Genomic DNA, 22,605 nt, shown 5'->3' with positions numbered 1-22,605 from the left:
TATGGTGCCCATTTTCCTTAATCAGGCTGTTATCAGACAGTGAGCTGGGTGAACTTGATTTAAAGCAGATTGTAGCACCAGCCAGTGACTGCTCCTGGCCCTAATCAAGACTCCTTCACTCTTAGGAGAAGATGCCTTGTACTAGATGGGCTTTAATGGGCATGTCTATCTTGTGAGCACTAGCTGCATTTCTGCCAGGTCTCTGGAAAGTTGCCTCCTAGCTTCCTTGCTAAGGCCCTAGCTGTAGGTTCAAGGAAACTCAGTCTTTTCTTTTGGTTGTGATAACAGAAGTGATGCTACTGCTGCTGCTGTTAATAATGATAATAGCTAACAATTAGAGACTGTTTATTATGCCAAAATCCATCTTAAGTGCTCTGCAAACACTATTTGTTTAGTCCTCACCACTTCCCTAAGGGACCATACTGATATTATCCCTGTTCCACACATAAGGAGCAAAAGGTTCAGAGAGTGAAAACACAAGGCTGCAAAGCTAAGAGAGATAGAGTTGAGATTATCACCTTGATCTGTTGTGCTCCAAAGCCCAGACTGTACCATTACTACATTTTTTAGCCTTTTCAAAAGTATGACTTTCTGTCTTGCAGCCACAGTCCGTCTTCTCATCTTGGAGTCTGTATGTGAGTGCTGAGATGGCAGTTCCTCTAAGGCTGTGGCCGATGACTGCCTCTGGGAGTAGGTGCATTTAGATGAATGAAAAAGAGACAACTGGGCCTTTCAGCTCCCTTAATGGGACATAACTTACACAGTGTCAGCTTCAATTGCTGACTGAATGGTCCAGTGGTTTGGGGGATCCTTGCAGGCATGTTTTCCTTGTCCCAGCATGCTTATGTAATGGTAACCTAGAAGAAGAATGGGTGTGTTTGTCCAACTTTCTGCCTTTGAGTGCTGATAATTTGTAGACAGGGAATACAGGGGCGTTAGAACTGTGGAGTGGGCAGATGTGGAGGAGGCACGGCTGCAGGAGAAAGCAGGCCCATGGAACAGAGAACAATTTGTTTATCAGGGGGTGGGATGCGGGGTGTGGAGGAAAGCTTTGCAGTCAGGCTGTGGAGACTGAGTGGGGGCTGCCGGGCTGGCTGCCAGCCCCCAACCATGACTGCCAGGGGTCCATGATGGTTGCCTGTCCTAGAAAACTTGGGAAAACGGGTATGTGCTCTCCCCAAGAGAGAGGGCAGAGCTGGGTCATATATCCAAGCTAGGCATGTGGGAGTTCCTTTGTGTCCCTCAGGTCAAGACTCAACTAGGAATAGGTTTGGCATTGCTGTCTGGGGGTCTGGCTGCTAGCCACACACCTGCAGGGTCTGCAGAGCCAGAGTGAGCACTTGGGGCAAGAGGTTACTGATGAGGGGAGAGCACGTTATCTTTGCTCGCTACACTGCTTGGCCACCAGACAGATGCTGACACTGCTGCTCTACTCGCATCCTCCTCTTTCATGCCCTACCCCGTCCCATCTCCTCCCTACGCCTCCACACAGATACTAGTGGGCATTTTCAGTAAAGACCTTTTACGTCTCAAGAACAGAAGTAGCTGGCAAAGTACTGTGATGAGGAGTGATCTTCACCCCCAGGCACACTGCCTGCTGCAGGTCTCAGCATCTTGGAGGCAGCGGAGGGGCTGTTCTGTGCACTGCAGCAAGTCCAGCACCCACTGTGGGTCGAGCGCTGAACTGAGTTGCTCTGAGAACACAGACCTCCTGCAGTGGCCCCTGTGGTAGCCTTTCCCAGTTGCCAGTTAAGAACAAGACGGTCAGGGGATGGACAACGTAATGCTGAGAAAGCAACAGGCTTGGGATGAGAAAGCAATCCTCCTTGGCCCCACCACCACTTACTTGTGTTACTCACTTGCAACTTTGGGGAAGACAGCTCTTCTGCATCCTCATCCCTCACATGAAGCTGTATTACTTATCTCACAGATTATCAGATTATCAAGAGGGTAAAATGTAAGACCACAATAAAGGTATGGTAAATAATCTGTCTGAGCTATTGTTTCCATGTGTGAATAAAGAGGATTATAATATCCAATTTGTGAATTTATTGGGAGTATCCAATGAAATAATGTATGTAAAATACTTAACTTTCTGGGAAGTAGCAAACGCTCAACAAATAGTAAAAGAGTAGATATGGTTATTATAGTGGTTATTAAGTATAAATCTATCAACCAATCTGGGAAAGTATTAGTAAAGTTGTAAAAGCCATTGGGCCAAGAGCCAGAGAGAAACAGAGTCAGCCATGCTGGTTCAAATCAGTGAACTGGGAGCCAAGCCTTGAGGCAGAGGGGCGGGGCTCTGGATTGTGAGTAGCTGCTGCTGCAGCTCCCCCTGCTGCTTGAGAAGTGCAGATGACTCTGGCCCTAAAAAGAGCCAGACTTTCCCCAGAGAAGAGAAAATGTCCTGCTTGCCCAGGAAGCCAAGCCCTTGCAAAGCCTTCAGAGTCAGCACAGAAAGCAATGGAACCCAGACAGCAGTAGAATATCCCCAGGAGTTCTGGACCCTACCCAGACAGGGCCTTGTTGCCTAGCAAGGGGCTACAGTACCCAGATCTGAACATGTCTCCAGGAAGCAGCTCTGAGGCTAAGCACCTTCTCTGTGACTCAGCTGTCTGGAACAAGAAGACTAGACACTGGGCCTGACCCCAGCTTTTATAGACTCCCATTTCCCCACTAAGGCTTTGCCTTCTTGGATTGGGAGTATCTCCATTTTTGGTATAAGATATTCCCCACTGTGACCTGACATATTAGTCCCCCAGCCTAGGGGCTCCTTTGCCTAAAACTTGGTCTTTGCCTCAAGGAACTAACTTCTCATCCAGAGAATGCAGCATGGCCAGCATTGAGTCTTCTCTGCTAATGGAGGCCACTTCAGATTTTGAGAAAACCAAGATCTTAGGGGGTTGGCCCAGATTCAGGGTTCTCAGTCTGTTCCAAGCTAGCCATTTGCTTATGGAGCAATCGTTTCTGTTCCTTGAAACTTTAGTGTCTCATCTGTACGGTGGTAATTGTAATCTCACTTAGCCCATAGGGCTGAGAACATTAAATTAAATGAGATAATACATATAAAGTACCCAGCACAAAGACTGGCATGACATGGAGGCTCAATTTATGTTTCCCTCCCTCCCTAGCTGAAGTCAGGCCTGCCAGTAGCCCTGCTGGAAACAGTGAACTTAAATACAGTCAGCAGCTTTTTTCTTCATTGTGGCAGTTGCACGCATAGAGTCACAACTCGTGGTAGCTGCCATTGTTACTGAAAGCTGCATCACAACAGCAGTATCTTAATGATGTATTTCTCTACATTTACATCCCAAGCACCCTTTGAGCCTTGCACCGCAAGCAGGCAAGCGTTATTTACAGAAGAGATCCTCAAAACTTAGAGGGGTCAAAGGACTTTCCCAAAGTCTTACATCTTGTATGTGATGGAGCAGGATTTGAACTTGAATTTGACTGACCCTAATTGACCTTGAGAACAGCAGCTTGTATGAGCTGCCTTGGCCTCTAGAGAAACCATGAATTCACCTGTCCTTCACAAGTGCTTCTGGATTCCGTTTCCCCCAAGCTCAACCTCTTTCCTGTCTTAGCTGCTTTAAGGAGCTGTAGGAGACTTCTGTCTCCCTTCCATTACCTCCACTGGTAGTCAGAGCCCACTATTAACACCTGTGTCTGTTTTCCAGATTTAGTGATGAAGGGATGGAGGTGATTGAGCGGCTCATCTACCTGTATCACAAGTTTCATCAGCTAAAAGTGAGCAATGAGGAGTATGCTTGCATGAAAGCAATTAACTTCCTAAATCAAGGTGAGTAACTGAGGATAGGAAGAAAGGACTTAGTTTTCTTTGCCCAGCAAATATTTGCCCTCGTGTTTCCCCCCTACCCCCTTTACCCTCAGGCCTGTTGCATCATGTGGGTACTGATCTTGGAAGTCCTGCGCTGCCCTCCTCATCACCCTGCCCCACTGTAGTGCAGGGCATAGTTTGGACTTTTTTCTCCAAACCTAAATGCCACAGCCTCTATAACTCATAGAGGAAGGAAGAGGATTTGCTTTGTTTAGTCAGTTTTAGTGCATTTAAACACAGACATCAAGGACAGTACATGCGTCATTTAAAATATGCACAAGTTTACCAGTGACTGAAGAAGAGCAGAGTGACTGATGAGACTATTGGAGATAAGGAACCTGTGACAAGCTGGCAGTGGTTCTGATGGGCCCCTTCAGGGCAGAGTGGAGGTGCACAGAAACTCACGCCCATATCAAGCGTGGCTTTAGTTAGAAGAGTGGTGATTGTTATTTACATGGAGTATTACCTGCAAAGTGGCATTATGTAGCTGCTGGTAACCAGAATATGCAAGAGAATTTGTGTTCCCTTTTTTCCAGAATAGCATGTGAGTGAGTTGCTCTCAGAGTGGAACTGGGCTATTTTGCTGCCCGTGACATGGACAGTGGTCTATTCCTGTATTCAGTTTCCTAGTCTAGAGACTCTTGACCCCCTCCTCTTTGCCAGCTCCTCCCTTGGTACTAACTAAACCTGCTCCTCCTGCTTCCGCACCTTTTATGCATTTGTCTGGGGTTCTGTGTGCCTCCCTTAGGCCAGGCCCTGTGTCGAGCATTAAAGACATTGCAATAAATTAGATCCCAGGCTCCTGGCCTCAAGAAGTACACTGATGGCACTTGATACATTGCTTGAGCCTCAAATGAGGGGAGAGGGACTTCCCTGGTGGTCCAGTGGTTAAGACTTCGCCTTCCAGTGCAGGGGGTACAGGTTCGATCCCTGGGGAGGGAACTAAGATCCCGCATGCCTTCTGGCCAAAAAATCAAAACGTGAAACAGAAGCAGTATTGTAACAAATTCAATAAAGACTTTAAAAATGGTCCACATTAAAAAAAAATCTTACAAAAAAACACCCTCTATCACTTAAATGGAAAGAGATCAGTAACAACTACTTGGAGAATGAGAAATCTGATAGTGAGGCTTCAAAGGCAGGGTAAGATTTATAGAGAGAATATTTATTAATATATTCTGTGTATGAAAAAAGAGGATTATGTGTGTTTATATGTATATGAACACACTATATAATATATACACATACATGAGAAAGACATCTACAGGCATACCTTGGAGATATTGCATGTTTGGTTCCCGACCACCACAGTAAAGTGAGTGTTGCAACAGAGTGAGTCATATGAATTTCTTGACTTCCAGTGCCTGTAAAATTTATATTTATACTATGCTGTGGTCTATTAAGTGTACAGTAGCATTTTGTCTTAAAAAACAGAGTATATACCTCAAAAAAAATGCTTTATTGCTGAAAAATGCTAGCCATCATCTGAGCCTTCAGTGAGTCATAATCTTTGCTGGTGGACGATCTTGCCTCAATGTTGATGGCTTCTGATTGATCAGGGTGGTGGTGGTTGAAGATTGGGGTAGCTGTGGTGATTTCTTAAAATAAGATAGCAGTGAAGTTTTCCACATGAATTGACTTGTTCTTTCATCAGTGTATTCTGTGTAGCATGCAATGCTGTTTGAACATTTTACCCCCAGTAGAACTTCTTCCAAAATTGGAGTCAGTACTCTCAAACCCTGATGCTGCTTTATCAACTAAGTTTATGTACTACTCTAAATAAATCCTTTGTTACTGTTGCAACAGTCTTTACAGCTTCTTTACCAGGAGTAGATTCCATCTCAAGGAACCAGTTTCTTCATTCATCCATAAGAAGCAACTCATCTGTTAAAATTTTTTTCATGAGATTTCATCAGTTCAGTCCCATTTTCAGTCTTCACTTCTCATTCTAGTTCTCTTGCTATGTCTACCACGTCTGCAGTTATTTTCTCCACTGAAGTCTTGAGCTCCTCAAAGTCATCCATGAAGGTTGGAATCAACTTGTTTCAAAATCCTGTTAATGTTGATATGTTGACTTCTTTCAGTGACTTGGGAATGGCCTCTGAAATGGTGAATCCTTTCCAGAAGGTTTTTGATTTATTTTGTCCAGATCCATCAGAGGAATCACTGTCTCTGGGCAGCTATAGCCTTAGGAAATGTATTTCTTAAATAGTAAGACATGAATGTTGAAAAGACTCGTTGATCCATGGGCTGAAGAATGGATGTGTTAATCTCATTGTACATCTCCATCAGAGCTCTTGGGTGAACAGGTGCTTTGTCAGTGAGCAGTAATATTTTGAAAGAAATCTCTTTTTCTGAGGAGTAGTTCTCCACAGTGGACTTGAAATATTTAGTAAGCCACGTTATGAACAGATATGCTGTCATCCAGGCTTTGATGTTCCATTTATGGAACACAAGCAGAGTAGATTTAGTGTAATTCTTAAGGGCATTAGAATTTTTGGAATGTTAACTGAGCATTGTCCTCAACTTAAAGTCATCAGCTGCATTAGCCCCTAACAAGAGAGTCCGCTTGTCCTCTGAAGCCAGACATTGACTTCTCCCCTCTAGCTATGAAAAGTCCTAGATACCATCTTCTGCCAACATAAGGCTATTTTGTCTATGTTGAAAATCTTTGTTTTGTGTAGCCATCTTCTTTAATTATCTTATTAGCTAGATCATCTGAATAAAATGCTGCAGCTTCTATGTCAGCACTTGGTTCTTCACCTCACCCTTTTATTGAAGAGAGCATCTTTCCTTAAATCTCATGAACCAGCCTCTACTAGCTTCAGACTTTTCTTCTGCAGCTTCCTCACCTCTCTTAGGCTTTATAGGATTGAAAGGAGTTATCGTTTCTCTGGATGAGGCTTAGGTCTAAGTGAATATTGTGGATGGTTTGATCTTCTATGTAGACCACTCAGACTTTCTCCTTATCAGCTTATCAATAAGGCTGTCTTTCTTTCTTATTATTTTTGTGTTCACTGGAGTAGTGCTTTTTAATTTCCTTCAAGAAATTTTCCTTTGCATTTACAACTTTGCTAACTCACAAGAGGCCTAGCTTTCAGCCTATCTTGACTGTTGACATGCCTTCTTCAACTGAGCTTAATCATTTCTAGCTTATGATATAAAGTGAGAGATGTGTGAGTTTTCCTTTCACTTGAACACTTACAGGCAATTGTACAGTTATTAATTGGCCTAATTTCACTATTGTTGTTTCTCAGGGAATTGGGAGGACCAAGAGAGGGAGAGACACAGGGGAACAGCCAACGAAACAGTCAGAACACACAACATTTACTGATTAGGTTCACCAACTTGTATGAGCACAGTTTGTGGCACCCCAAAGCAATTACAGTGGAATGGCATCCTGCTCCAGCTCTCTTGCCTGGCAAATCCCATGGACAGAGGAGCCTGGTGGGCTGTGGTCCATGGGGTCACGAAGAGTCGGACACGGCTGAGCAACTTCACTTTCACTTTTCACTTTCATGCATTGGAGAAGGAAATGGCAACCCACTCCAGTGTTCTTGCCTAGAGAGTCCCAGGGATGGTGGAGCCTGGTGGGCTGCTGACTATGGGGTCGCACAGAGTCGGACACGACTGAAGTGACTTAGCAGTAGCAGCAGCAGCAGCAGCAGAAATCACTGACCATAGATTCACATAACAAATCTTATAATAATGAAAATGTTTGAAATATTGCGAGAGTTACCTAATGTGACAAAGAAACATGAAATGAGCAAATGCTGCTGGGGAAAATGGCACCAATAGACTTGCTTGGTACAGAGTTGCCACAAACCTTCAATTTGTGAAAAATGCAGTATCTGTGAAGTACAGTAAAGCAAAGCACAATAAAACAAGATATGCTTATATAAAGAAAAAAAAACTGGAGGGACCCAGTAGAATACCAGCGGCCCAGGTAGAATAGTCTGAGTAGAAGCACACAGGAGACCATGTGTGAGTGTATGTACAAGCATGAGAATATAGTTGTCAGCATGATTTCTGAATGGGTCCAGCAAAGAGCAAATTTAAAGCTATTGTGAAGGATAAATTGGGAAATTATTCATTCTCTTGTTCAGCATCCACTAGTACCTGTTTTGTGCCAAACCCTGTGCTGGGAGCTGAGTATGAAGTTGAGAAAGATGACAGCCTAGCCCTCAAGGGGCTCAGTCTAAGTGATTGTCCTTGATAATTTTTTCATTTATCTAATTTCTCTTCTCTTACCCAGAGCTTTAATTCCTCCATGTCAGAAAAAAAAAAAAAATCCCCTGTTGAGACAATGTTTAGTAACTTTTCAGTGAAAGATACACATATTCAAGGAGCTGGCGGAAGTCCCTCCCATTTCCTGTGGTCTTTTTTCACAGATATCAGGGGTCTGACCAGTGCCTCGCAGCTGGAACAGTTGAACAAACGATATTGGTACATTTGCCAGGATTTCACTGAATATAAATATACACATCAGCCGAACCGTTTTCCTGACCTCATGATGTGCTTACCTGAGATTCGCTATATTGCAGGTAACGGGCCCTGGGCTTCCAATCCTTCCTTGCTTTTCTTAATTTGTGAAGGGAATGAGGAAAGCAGTGTTTTCAGGATGCTGATGCCAGGCCCATCACCAGCTGAATAAAAGAAGTACTAGCCCTGCCCTCAGAAAAATTTACATTATAATGAGAAGTTTGGTTTTTCTTTGTGGGGAAGAGAATCTAACATTTCCTAGGCTCCTGTAAAGTGCAGGGTACTTGGTGGCCTGTTATTCAATTCAGAACCATTTCTGCAAGACTTACGGTTGACCACTCTATGGATGGGGAAACAGGTTCGAAGTTTTTCAGATTAACTTCATTTCCTGAATTACATATCTTAAAAGGGTGGGTTTTACAGCATGTGAACTAACTATATCTCAATTTTTAAAATTAATTTTATTGATTAGAATTGCCTATAGGTTTTTGAGGATCTTTCACTTGAAGAGGTGTCTTTAAAATTATTATCAAAGATCCTGTGTTCACAAAGCAACTTTTGTTGTAGTTGTTTTGTGATCTTGACCCCCTTCGGAGCTTCTTGACATTTAAATAGGTCCATTTCAACATAAAATCCTGGCTTTTACTGTTGTTGTTTTACTTCATTTGGTAAAGAACATTGTTTACAGTTATCTAGCACATAGTGAGGGGCAACTAAGAACTGTGACATCTGGGCTAAGATTGTTTCTGTAAAATTAAGGAATACAGTTTTGAAGGGAAAAAATGTTCAACCTAGCAAAATCAATTTTTAACTTTTGGGCCACAGAATAGTCTAGGAGATAGGACCTGGACCTAAATAAACTGGTAGAATCTTAGAGGAGTGTTTTGGTAGTTTATGTCTCAGCATTTTCAAAACTATGTTCTTCCAAATGAGATATGAATCAGGTGCTTTATGAAATAGAAGTTAATAGAAGTTCTCCCCCACAGAACTGGCAGAGTTGTCAACCCTGTCAGCCCTTTGAATTACATGGGAAGCTTTCAATAAATACCCATGCTTGGGTTGCACCTGTAGAGATTCTGACTTAACTGATAACGGAGTAGAGCCCGGTCATCAGTATTTAAAAAAAAACAACTCCCCAGTAACTCTAGGGTTCTGTCAGGGAGAACTGTAGCGTCAGATATTTACAGAGTATATTAGCACACTGCACGCTCTTAGAAGTCCTCCAACTTAAAACAAGCAAACCTATTTTAACCCTGAATTTCTCAATTTATCTTCCCCTGTAAACTCCACCTCTCTCCTCAGTACATTTTATTCCCATTATACCATTCTGAAGTGCAATGTTTCATAGAATGCTAGTTAAGATTCTGCTAGGAAATGAAACAGGATATAAGTTTCTCTAAGAGGACATCTAAGAATACTTCTCAGTTTCAGAATCCTCATTTGTAAAATGGGTATAAAAAGTAATATCTATCATACAGAAATATTGTGAGAATTAAATGAGATAATGTATTTAAACACCTACCACAGAGTTCAGTATTCTTTGGATAGTAGCCACAATTATAGCTTGCACCATTACTAGACTCCCTAGGGCACCGAAATGGGGCTACATATTAGAATGTTAGCCCAGTCTTTTTTACCTTTGTAATAGTCCTGGCACCTTCCTCACCCCAGTCACTCAAAAGGGCAGTGTTCTCCTTTCCCCAGCCCAAGAGGAGGCAAACACACCATTTCACTGGCTGCCAAAGCTGACTCTTCTTTTTCCACCTTTTCCCAGGAAAGATGGTGAATGTTCCCCTGGAGCAGCTGCCCCTCCTCTTTAAGGTGGTGCTGCATTCCTGCAAGACAGGTGTGGGCAAGGAGTGATCTGTCCCCAGCACCCCTCCTCAGGCCAACCCTAACGCCTGGGGTGGGCAGGACAGGCTCCGGAAGAAAGAGCCAGAGAGACCAAGATGGAGGCTGTGGAGCAGTGTTGCCAGTTGCCTCCACAGCAAGAAGAGTTTTTGTTTGTTTGTCTTGTTTTTTAACCTCATTTTTCTATATATTTATTTCACGACAGAGTTGAATGTATGGCCTTCAACATGATGCACATGCTTTTGTGTGAATGCAGCCAATGCATTTCCTTGCAGTTTACAGAATGTGAAGATGTTTAATGTTACAGTGTTGTCATTGTTTAGAGATAGTTCTTTTGTATTTTGAGGGAGAGGGTGGGATGGGGCTGAGATGACTATTTCCATAATGTTGACAAAGATGACTACCTCAGTGGAAAGGGAAGGGTGTCAACAACCCTACTTTTTTCCACACGTTCTCAGCAGACTCATATATTAGTCTGTCAGAGAGCAAATTGCCTTTTACTAGCTACAGAATTACCAGGTAAAAGAGCACACCATAAAAGGGGAAGTGGTGTTAGGAGGTTTACTAAGCAGAGTGGGTGAGACATTGGGAACAGATCACGAGATGAGGATTAACCATCTCTTTTCTTTGGAAAGTGAGAGTTGGGCACAGTGACCAAATCTAAGTTAGGTGTCCACCCTCTAAGCAGGTCCTCAGGGAGGAGGGTTTCTATTCTCACATCACACCCTGGGGCCTCCCCTCCCCGCCATCCACACCACCAGTACTGATTTCTGCTGCTGTCACCTTTTCACCTAGGCAAAGCCCTGGGGATAAGCTGATCCTCGGGACTAGTCTACAAGCTATCTTGGGACTCACAGCTACCTAGTTTCCTTACTCTCCTCACACTCATTGCCTCTCCCTTATAAATGTGACTTCCTACTGACCCTTTGAAAAAACAGTTGGACAAAATGTCATGTTCTAAATCCTGATGCCCACTACTGATTTATTCTCTTTTCACCTTCAGAGGTTAGTGGGACAAAAGCCAGATTGCTAACAGAATGAACACTCCTCCTTTGGAGGTCCCGTTTATCTCCCCACCCCATCCCATCCCACCTCCAGATCTGAATCAGAAACTGCAGTCTCTCTCAAACAGCTGGAAGGACCATTCACCCATCTGCTGACCAGAATTTTTGCCCCTACATTCTACTCCAGGTTCTCTTCATGTCTCCCAAAATAAGATCAGGTTTCCTCAGAATAAGCCCAAGACCCAGAGTGGCACAGCTGCCCCTTAGAGTATCAGTGGCCTGGCTGACCAAGGTCTGGAGGGCTAGAGTCCAAAGCTCCTGGAAGGGAAGGGGGGCCTTTAAACTACCTCATGTTCCTAACGGCCTGGCTGCCCCCTTTGCAGGTATGGCCTTGACCCCTTATTCTTTCACTACCTGCCCCACCTAGTCCCGGGAAACGTTCCTTACCCTCTTGGCTTTGGCCAGCAGCCACACCAGGTCTGTCGTGGAATTCTTCCAGGGGCTTTTTCCTTCTCCGCCTTACTGCAGCAGTTGTCCCTGCCTAAGCCCAGGTCCCTCCCACAGCCAGTGCAGCAGACAGGCCATTTAGCCGGGTACATCCCTGGGTAGGCTTGAGGGGCCTACAGGACCTCTTTTTTCACCTGTTTAGTCAAAGGCCGTTTGCTCTCTTCCCAGCCCAGCCTAGCACACTTACTCAGAGGGCCACCACACTGTGTGCATATCAGGTAGTCTGTGTCAGATTGTAATTTTTTCTTTCCGGTGAATTGTTACGGGTACAGAAAGTGAAGACTTTGTCCTTTGATGGATCTAAAACTCAGAGCATTTCTTGTGAATGTTGTTTCTCCAGTTGCTCTGAGAAGGAGAAAAAAAAAGGAAAGGAGAGACATGTTCCTCAGGAAAAGCTCCAACCAGAATGTTTTTCACATGTCAATGGGAAGATTTGTATGTATCTGTTTATTTCACAGTATTTTTGTTTCTCTGATCTTTTACTTAACCAAACTAGATCACAGCCTTTGGCTGCAGGTCAGACTCCGAGCCACTTTCCTCAAAGTAGGGAAGGATGCACATATCAGAGACCCCTTCTCCAAGACAGCTCCTGTGTGCTTATCTTTCTTTGCTAGACCTCCATCGGTCAAATCATTATTATTTTTTTGAAATTGTTTTTCTCTTAAATTAAGTGTTTTACTGGTTGGGTCGGGTACTGAAAGGAATTGCTCTCTGATGAGGCAGGAACATGTCTCTTTAATACTGCAGCATTAAACAGAGCAAGTTGTTAATTTGTGGAGTGGGGAAAGGTTCTGCAAGTTGCCATTGTACAAATCCATTTTTACAAATGTTTGCAGTAGATTCCACAGAACAAAGAGCCCATTCATTGCCGAGAGCCCTGCAGAATCTCTGAGCCAAGTGGCCGTGTGTTCCGAGCCGGAGCCTGACCTGTGGACCGCCTTTAATGTCTTCTGCACCCAGTCCTTTTATGACGTGGGCTTTTTTTAAACAGGGTAAAGTGACTGTGTTGCGTCGCAAACTCAGGTATTATGAGAGGAAGGTAGGAGTGTAGCTAGCAGTGTGGAGACATTAGGTCAGCCACTAGATGTATTTGTGAATTCAGTTTGAAGGACACAGAGAAAGGTTGGAGGGGGAGGTTTGATGTGTTGTTTTTTGCCTTTCTTCCCATGATGTTTGGTTAACAGGTAGCCTTTTTGCTAGTGGAAAAGAAAAAAGTTGTGCATCTTGTCTGTAATTCCCCTCTCTTCTGTCCTCTCTCTGATCCCCTGCCACCAACAGCACTCACTTTGAGTGAGAACCTTTCCACCATAAAAATATGACCCTGAAAGCTGTGTGTTAAAGGAGAATCCCAATCATTGCACTGCATTGAAACATACAAGCTTTTCTCTTCCTTTCCCTTTGCATGTTTTCTTGATCCAAGACAAAACTTTGGAATCTTGGAACTTCACCCACAACTCACACTCTCTGGCTCCTTTGTCAGCTTTTGGAGTCTTTCACAGGCTTGGTGGTTTTACCCTCAGTCTGGAGAGACTCTCCAGAACCTATCTCAAAGCACTCCACCTGTCTCAGAGGATACCCAATCCCCCAGGCCCGTTGCATAGTGAGGTGGGCAAACCTCCAGGGATGGAAAGCAGATCCAGAGGAGGAGGGGCAGAGGCAACTGAGGGGTCTCCATGGCATCTTGACAGTCACCCACTCCACAGCACCCTGCCTCAGACCTGCCACCTGTTGTCAGAGAAGGGAATCCTGCCATGGCCAGTATGTCACCAAGTCCTTAAAACCCTGGGCTTTCTGAGCTAGCTGCCTTGCTCTGCTGACCATTTCTTACCTTAGTTTCTTTGTTCTCAGTTTACTGGGGAATGGGACAGATAGAGACAGACAAACCCAGTATTGGCAACATCTAGGCTGCGTCCAGGGTTGGCCAAAGTAAAAAGACTGGCCTCCCAGTAAGGCAGGAAGTGGAGCAGTGGTTCCAAGTCTTTAGCTCTGGGCCCCTGGTCTATGTCTTCTTTTCTTGTTGCTTTTTAAAATTCTGCAATTGTTTTGAGAAATCCAATTTTTTAGACCAACCCTTTTATCAAACTTTAAATTTTTCTTTATTGATTTTTTAAAGTTAAAAAAAAATTTTTTTTAAAAAGCAAAAAAAAAACCAAAAACAAAAACCCACCACTCTTACTTTCCCAATTTGACCCATGAGAATCCCCCTGCACTCCCCTCTGCTTTTGCATCTGATCAGTCCTCCCTTTTCCCTCAGCTTGATGCATCTATGTCCAGTGTCTGTGAAATAATGTTTATCTGTGTCTCAGGATAAGAAACGGCAATCATTCCACCAGATGCTGGAAACTGGTTAGCCTTGAGGCAAGGGTTTCTAGGGCCACAGCTCAGGGATGTGTATTTAATTACAGGGTCCCCAGAAACCCATCTCCTGGCTACCACAAGCAACAGCTTCTTTTCTGGGCTTAGGAGCCAGACTTGGACTGTTTCCTTAAGGCAGGGGCCCCACAGACCATGCTGGGGCTTCCTGTTTGACCAGAGCTGGACTCCCTTGAGACTTGGGAAGACTTCAGTCTGTCCTGTAAGATGAACCACAGTGACCCTGCCTCTACTGGCTCACACGATGCCCCGTCCCTCTGCCTAATCCAGTACCCATCTGGCCTCCCTCCTTGGCCTGCAGCCCTCAATGGGCTACAGCCTGCTCAGGAATCAGTTGCAGGCTCAAAGGGAAGCCATGAATCAGGCCAGAGCTTGCTTCAAGCCCAAGAAAAAAATTGTCTTACTGGTGGAGGCTAGTCTTCCAAATCCTGGAGCCAGCCCTGCCAGCCAAAGGATCATTTTTGCCCTTTGGTGACCATTGTTTTCTTTCTCTGAAATGTCTTAGATGATAATGTTGTTGATTCAAATTTCCATGAAAAAAAAAAAAAAAACTACCTCTTGAGTGACATCCTGGTCTATTCCTCTCTGAGGAATCTTGTGGGAAAAGAATACTGTAGCTCCTGCTCTGTTTACATGTTTCTGTGGAGAAAGAAACCCTGCCTGCCCTGGGGTGTTGGGTGTTTTGGTCTGTGTTGCCATCCCAGGCCTGTGATAGGGGCTTGTGGCTACATTGTAATGTCTGGGCCATGTCTGGGGAGTCCTTCCCACCTGCCCAGCCAGGGACTAGCCATCGCCTTGAAGAGGCCTCCTTTTCCTTCCTGTGATGCAAGGCACAGGGGACACCACCTCCCATGATACCACCTTCAGGAGCTGCGATGGCACATGCATCCATGAGCCTCCCCTTGGGCTACCGAGGCCCACCTCTACCCACAGTCCTGTACAGGAGTCGAGTAAACAGGATGTCTCTGAGCCCTTGTCCCCAAAGGGCCGGCCAAGGGCTGCCCGCCAACCTGGCTCCATCAGTCCTGCATGACCAAGTGATAGTTGGCGGGCTCTTCTACCCAGGCCCTCTGCTACCTCCCACCCTGCCATCTGGCAAGGAATGGGCCCTTTTCTGTGAATTGACTACCTGTGGAAATGTGACCAATTAGTGTGAAATGCATGTTTAGCGAATGTTAGGTACTGTATTTGAACCAATAAATGTGAATCCTTCTGCACACGGCATCTTGTCTGTGAAGCATGTCTGGGGTTCTGAGGTGGGACAATGGGTTGTTCTAAGGAGTGGGCTCTGCCTTCAGACCTGTGCCCAGCACTTTGTTGGGACTCTTCACAAACCTGAACCTCCTTGAACTTCAAGAATTACTACCTTTACTTTGTAAATGAAGATACAAAAGTTAAATACTGGTGAAGGCACACTAACCTGCCAGAAAGGGGCACAACTGGAGGAACTGAGGCTAGCAGGAGGGGCAAACACAGTGGGATCACGATTGTAACTAAGGATGTATTGATACATGCTGATGTGTATGGGCCTATATGTCACTGTGGTCCAACCAGTTAATCCCTGTCTTTCCAGAAAACAAGTGAGGTTTTCTTTTCTTTTTTTTTAATTAATTAATTTATTTTTTATTTTACTTTACAATTCAATTCTGTATTGGTTTTGCCATACATTGACATGAATCCACCACGTGTGTACATGCGTTCCCAAACATGAACCCCCCTCCCACCTCTCTCCCCACATCTCTCTGGGTCATCCCCATGTACCAGCCCCAAGCGTGCCATATCCTGCATCGGACATAGACTGGCAATTCGATTCTTACATGATAATACATGTTTCAATGGCGTTCTCCTAAATCATCTCACCCTCTCCCACAAGTGAGGTTTTCTAGAGTTGAGAAAATAGAGGCTCTGAGAAGTCCCTGGACTCAGGATGAGCTTCACAGTTGAGTATTAAAGGTAGGCCCTGAAGAAAGTCACCAGACAGGAAGAGGAGGATAGACCAGGTAGAGTGGTCAACAACATGTTGGAAGGTCCAGCTGTGAGTCAGAAACATACAAAATACCCAGACGTAACAAGGGACTGCCATGGCAGGAATGGGGGCAGGTGAGAGTTGAGGCTGGAGAAACCCTTGGGAACCTTGAATGCCACATGGAAGAGTTAGAGGAAGGAAAGCCATCTGCTGCATCTCAGGAAAGAATTAAACCTCAGTGACCACAGTGTGCTGTTGAGTGGCCTGCCTGTCTGTCACTCTAGTCCAACCAGTTCATAGTTGTTTTTCCAGAAAATAAATTTCCTAGAGCTGAGAAAACAGAAGCTCTGAGAGGTCAAGGTATGTGCCCAAAGTCACACACAAAATGTCAGGGCCCTGACTTGAACCTAAGATCTGCCCAACTGTCCTGTAATCTCGCAGTCCATACAGTCAGAGAAGTGGCAGTGTTTGGTTTGAGGGTTTTATGAAGACAGATGGGAAAGATGAAGGCTGAGGAGTCTGGGCTTGGCCTGGTGCCTCAGTTGATAAAAGAATCCGCCTGCCAACACAAGAGACCCAAGTTTGACCCAGGATCTGAGAAGATCCCGCATGCCACAGAGCAACTAAGCCTGTGCACCGCGACTGCTGCAACCCGAGCACCCTAGAGCCCATGCTCCGCAGCAAGAGAAGCCACGCGCCACAACTAGAGAGCAGCCCCTGCTTGCCACAACTAGAGCGAGACCGCGCAGCAACAAAGATCCAGCACGGCCAAAAATTCATACAGAAATAAAATTGTTCTTAAAAGGCTGAGGAGTCTGGTCAAAGTCTATTATATCCCATGTGTGAAATGAGGGGAAGTCCAGCTGCCTTCCCATACCTCAGCCTCCTCTAGCACAAGCAACCAGAGAGCCCTTGAGGTTTGAAAGAGATGGTTTTAGAATAAAGGAAACGCCGCAGAACTAATTAGTAGATTCTTCCTTGCCCCACAAGAGGGAACAGATAAGACAGAGGTGCAAGAAAGGGCATATTTGCTGAAAGCTTAGTGAGTACCAGGCACTGGGATTGGTGTTTCACATACACTGTCTACTGTAATCTTCAAGAATTTTGCAAGGTTTAGATCTCAACCCCATTTCACTCATAAGCAAATTGAGGCTTGAGGAAGTTCAGCCATTTGCACCAAACGACACATGAGTAAGTGACAAAATTGGCTTTTGAATCCAGGTCTATCTGATACCAAAGTTACAACAAGCTTCCTCCCTGCTCGGCCTTAGCAGCTCAAATACTGCTGAATGTGAATGTCTGGAGTTTGTAACAAAGCTCAGGAATGGCCTTTGGTTGAACTTTTTGCTCTTAACAAAACTATTAAATTAATAAAGGATTAATTTCTATAAGAGATGAATGAACAGACCCAAATGGATCTGAAAAGCATTGCTGTCCCAAATGGTTTCTCAGAACATAGATAACCCATATGTGGCTCCATGGAGGGGCAAAAAAAAAAAAAAAACAGTTCTGCCAAAATGCTCCTCTTGTTCTACCTTCCTCTTATTGATTCCCAACCTTTGATGGCATATTAAAGGCTCTGAGAAGTCCTACCTGAAGAAAGCTTTAATTTTGTTTCCCAGGGTCTACCAAAAGTATTTGACCATGGATCATTCTTTGCTCCTGGTAAAATTCTGTTGGGACAGTGTTCCATGGAATAAATTGAGGACACTGCTCTAAATTTATAAATTGCTACTTAACTAATGCTGAACTTTTTTTTTTTTTTTTGAGTGCCAGGAAATTACCTGGAAGTAAAGAATAATAATTAACATATATAGAGCAAAGCTAAGTGCTGTACAGAAAAATATTTTATGTGCATTTGATTACTGATTCCTCAGGGCCATCCTATGAAGTTGATGCTATAATGATCCCATTTTACAGATAAGAAAACCAAGACCCAGAAAGGTAAGTAATTTGCTTAAGGTTATACAACTTGTAGGTAACCTCAGGAATGAATAAAAACCAGCACTGATTGAATGCCCACCATTAGGATCTGCAGAAACCCTTCCTTATTCATTTTTATGCAAATCCTCTGAGGTAACATCATCTCTATTTAACTGAGGAGGAAACAGGGTATGCTGGCAGCTCTGGGTTGTCAGTCTGGAGCCAGAAATCCCCAGAAATGGTGACCAGGGAAGGGTGTTAGGATGAGGTCGGAAGTGACTCCATGGAGCCCTCCCAGGGGTCATTTTCCTCAGGCAGTTTGTGTGACAGCATACACATCAACAAGGGGCCTCACCACCTGAGTTCTAATTCCACTCCTTCCTTTACCTTGTGTGGCCTTGGCCCAGATAGATGCCTGTCTGATCCTCACTGCCCCTGACAGTGTCTGTGTTTTGGGGGTTTAAGGAGGATTCACTGTAGCTGGTTCAAAGGAGAGGCTCTGTGAAGTCAATCCCTAAAAGGAAGGAGAGGGAGCTGCAGCCCCTCATACTCCCAATAGCAGAAACCCAGGAAATCTAGAAGCCACCTCCTCTCACTTGGCCTGGCTGCCCACCAGGTTTTTAGGCCCATAGTGGTAATCAGCTTCTCTGAGATCCTATGGCAAAAGTGCCCAACTGTCAGACCCAGGGCTCTTGGAGTCTTGTTCCCTTGGCAACAAGTCTCACCATGGAGACCACAGCCCCATCCTTGCCCTCCCTGCAAACTCCCTCTCCACAGACCTTCCCTGTTCAACACCTAGTCCTGGGAGCAGTGTAGGAACCAAGGAAAGCTTCAAGGAGGCGGCTCTTCCTCAGGCTGAGGAAGTTTGAGGCACAGCCAGCAAGAGAGGCAAAAGAACTCCCATTTTTTGTGTCTACTGTATGACTGGCAAGGTTCTGAGGAGTCTACCTATGTGGCTTCATTAGGTTAAAAGCCAGGCACTCATCCTATTTTACATCAGTGGAACCTGAGGCTCAAAGAGACAAGGCAGACCAAAGTCTTACAGCTGATGGTCAGTCTTGGAGCAGGACTTGAATACAGGGTTTCTGACCTAGGAACGCCTGCTTTTTCTGAATCCCGGCCCACCCACCCCCACACACACCCACACATTGTCAAGACACAGCCTCCAGCCTCAGTCTGGGGAGGGTTAGAAAGCTGGGTGAATGAATCCCTTCAGCTCTAGGCCTCTGCTAGTAGCGTGAGCAGCAGCTAGCAGCCCCTTTTGAATTCTGGGCTGGGCTTCTGTGGCAGCAGCAGTGGAGGAACTGCACTATTTTAAGCCAGGGCCAGTAGGCCCCATGTGGGCACAGGGAGGGTGTCCTCAGGCCCTTGGCCAGCTTCCCGGAAGTCGCCATGGCCTCCCTCCTCTCCCCTGAGCAGCTTTCTGAGGCAGTCACTTCCCTACAAACAGGAAGGAGGCTCTCAGGCCGAGAGACCTCCAGCCCCAGCTTCCTCCTCCTGCCCCTCACCCTCCAGTCTTCACTAATACATAGGGGAGCCCACCAGTTCCAGTCCCTGACCGGTGTCCATCATCTGGGCTGTCTCCTGGCAGGTGGGTGGGAGGGGGTCTGGATTTCTGCTGCTCAGGCCTCCCCAGTTCACCCATTGCAAGTCTAGGTCTCCACTTGCCCAAGATCTTTGTCCCCTCGCCCACAGCCTGATTTCTCCTACACGTTCCCACAGAGGCTGGCCACCATGACCCAGAAGAGCAGAGTATCCCCACATTTGGTCCCACTCAAGGATCTTAGAAGCTGGGACATTCCCAGAGAAAGATGGAGGCAAACACAGATAGACTGACTGTGACAGAGACAAAAGCAGAGAGATGTTCAGAGGCAAAAGCAGAGAGAAATAAAGACACAGCTGCACAGGGCTGGGGCCAAGAGGGCAGTGGGGTGTCTCTGAGTGGTTGCTCCTGACCACCCCCAAGTACAGGCCCTGTCTCAGGGCTGTGTGGGGCCCACTGGCTGCATGGCTAAAGAGGAATGTGGGGAGCAAGGCTGGGTCACCCCTTGAGGGCCAAGCGTGTGCAGTGTGAGATAAACTACCCCAGGAAGGGGGCCCCAGCTGCGGCTGCATGCTCCAGGAGCATGGTGGAGAGGCCCGGGCCCAAGGCTGGAGCCCCAGCGCTGCCAGACGCCCAGTTCCTGCATCTCCTCCTGGGAGTTTCCACCAGGCCTCACAGTCTAGAAAGTCTCAGGACCCACAGCTCAGTCCTGAGGGCATGCAGATTCCCATTCATAGAGCAAGGAGGGCCCTGGCAACCCTGCCAGCCACAGAGTCACTTCTCCAGTTCTGGCTGCAGTCCTGGCTCAGGTGAGGGGGTTGGGGGGTCGGGGACGGGTTGGGGGGCAGTGGTCTCTAAGCTCTCCATGCAGAGCAGGGCTCCAGCAGAGGGGTGCTGTGGTGGAGCAGTGATGAGCAGGACTGTGACTTGTCCCCCATGTGGCTTTGCACACTCACGTGCATGTGTGTGAGCCTGTGTCCATGTGCTTCCTTGCTTGCGGGGGTGTGCAAGGATGTACATTTCCACGTGTCGTCAGGAGCCCCACTCTGCCTCCACAAGTCCTTGCTCTTAGACTAGAGAAGTAGCCCCCAGAGACACCTGGTCTCTCCCACCCTGACCAGGTGGTCCAGCCCCAAGAGCCACAAGGCAGAGGGGGAAGAGCAAGCAGGTCTACTGCCGTCCCCCGTCCTCCTCCCTGCACTGCAGCTGAGGCTCCCGCTGGCCACGGCCTTGACCCCGCACTATGGACTTCTCTGACATTGGCATCGGATCTGAACATCTGGCAGCAGGCTGATAAGGGGTGCAGCGGAAACAGCCTCTGCTGCTGCCAGCAGCCCCACCCCCTCCACTGCCCTGCGAGGGGTCTTCACATCCACACTTTATCCTTCCAGCTCAGGGCCCCTGCTCCTCTCTCTTTTCTCACATTCTGCTTCAGCCCGTCTCTCTCTCCCCTCTTTCTCCTTCCCCTTCCCTCTCCCATTTCTGCGCTCATTCCTTCTCAGTACCCCCCACCCCGCATTCCCCTCTTCTCTCTGTCTCTGTCTCTCTCTCCCTCCCTCTATCTGGCCATCTCTGTGTCTGTTACACTGTCAGGAGGTCTCCCTTTTCTGTCTCTCTCTTCCTGTGGTTTCTTTCTGTCTTTCTACACTGTACCCCAAACCCAGCCTGGTGATTCTTTCTCTTTTCCATTTCAGTTTCTGGGTCTCTAGTTTGTTTCTTCCTTGTCCCACCTCCAGGAAATAGGCCTGGCACTTTGGGAAAGTCCCCACTTAGAAGAGAGACCCTGGGCTTTGTTTACTTGGGGACAGAGGGAGGGAGCCTGGTTCAGGACTACACTCCTTCTCCTTCCCCTCTGGGTGGGTCTCATGGCCTGTGACCACTAGGCAGGAACTGGAAGGAAAGGACAAATAGGCCACCCAGGGGCTCCCACGGAGTGAAGAGGACTCTGTCTGCAAGCCCAGGTTCCCAGCTCCTCCTGCCTAGATTTGAATCCTAATCCATCACATCCTGTTCTGTGACTTTGGGAAGACACCTCATCTCTCTGAGCCTGAGTTTCCTTATCTCTCAAGTGTTACTGATGGGAGGCGAGGGGGAAAATATAACACTAACTACCTCCAGGATGGTAGAGAGGGTCTGAGACTGACCACAGGTGTGGAATGGTTAGTAGGGAACCAAGGAGGCCCTTTTGTGTTAGGGCCTTGCCACTGCCAGCAGGCCCTCATCCAGTAAGGCTGAGGGTAGAGGGGGTGGCATAGAGGAAGAGGATGTCAGTAAATATCCAGCATGACTGGGGTGAGGCACACCCAGCCCAAGTGGTGGAAAGTGACAGCTGACTGCACATAGAGAAGGAGGGCAGGTAGGGAAACAGGCAGCAGGACTCTACACTCACAGCCAGCCTGCGGGTACAGCGGCAAGCAGTCATTCGACAAACACTTGCTGCTGCTGGCTCTGTGCCGGCTGCTGTGGACTCAGAAATAAATCAGCCCTGAGCCTTTCCTTGAGGGTTCCCCAAGCTGGGGTGAATCATTCTATCACAGAAGGGCAAAGAGTGTTCAGGATGATGTTGCAATCTCAAACTTCACGCAGAAAGGGCCCCTGAGGACAGACCCGCCAGTCCTTCGGTCGGTTTGGTTGTGTTTTGCTAATATTTACTGAGCATATATGAGATGCCAGGTAGCCACTGCGCATGCTGTGTGTGTTGCCTCGTGTTGCCCTCATTTTATGGGAGAGAATATGAGACCCAGAGAGGGGTCCCAGGTCCCACAGCGAGAACACAGAAGAGCTGGGATTTGATGGAGTCTCTGCCACTAGTGCCTTGGCAATTTTTCTCTAGACTCAAGGCCTTGTGAGGAGACTGGCAGAGCCAGGCTGGTTCTTTCCACGGTGCTATGACGTTGAAAGAGCCTGTTTGTCCTATGTAAGAAGGTGGAGAGAGCGTATTTGCCCCTCTTGTCATACTTCGTCAAGTAGTTTTAGAATGACTCCATGATTTGTAAAAACTAAAAAATATTTTAACTTCATCCCCAAATCTTCACAAAGTATAAAAGACTTTGCACTTGTTTTTTCATTGTTGTCACATGTAAGTGATATATTGGTGATAATAGGATATTTGCTGGAA

At 46.3% G+C, this 22,605-nt stretch overlaps 1 protein-coding gene across 1 annotated transcript in view; it reads left to right on the top strand.

Annotated features, from left to right (window-relative positions):
- Positions 1-15,277, top strand: part of NR6A1 (nuclear receptor subfamily 6 group A member 1) — a 47,023-nt gene extending 31,746 nt beyond the window's left edge. The window contains exons 7-9 of the mRNA XM_040225722.1: positions 3,678-3,799; positions 8,230-8,382; positions 10,095-15,277. Of these exons, the coding sequence (XP_040081656.1) occupies positions 3,678-3,799; positions 8,230-8,382; positions 10,095-10,183 (364 nt within the window). The 3' untranslated portion in view covers positions 10,184-15,277. The remainder of the gene's footprint in view (positions 1-3,677; positions 3,800-8,229; positions 8,383-10,094) is intronic.
- Positions 15,278-22,605: the final 7,328 nt, after the last annotated feature.

Source organism: Oryx dammah, unplaced genomic scaffold (genome assembly GCF_014754425.2).
Source record: "Oryx dammah isolate SB20612 unplaced genomic scaffold, SCBI_Odam_1.1 HiC_scaffold_25, whole genome shotgun sequence".
Lineage (NCBI taxonomy): Eukaryota > Metazoa > Chordata > Mammalia > Artiodactyla > Bovidae > Oryx > Oryx dammah.
The sequence above is the reverse complement of the archived record's forward strand: the minus strand, read 5'-3'. Positions and strand labels throughout refer to the sequence as shown.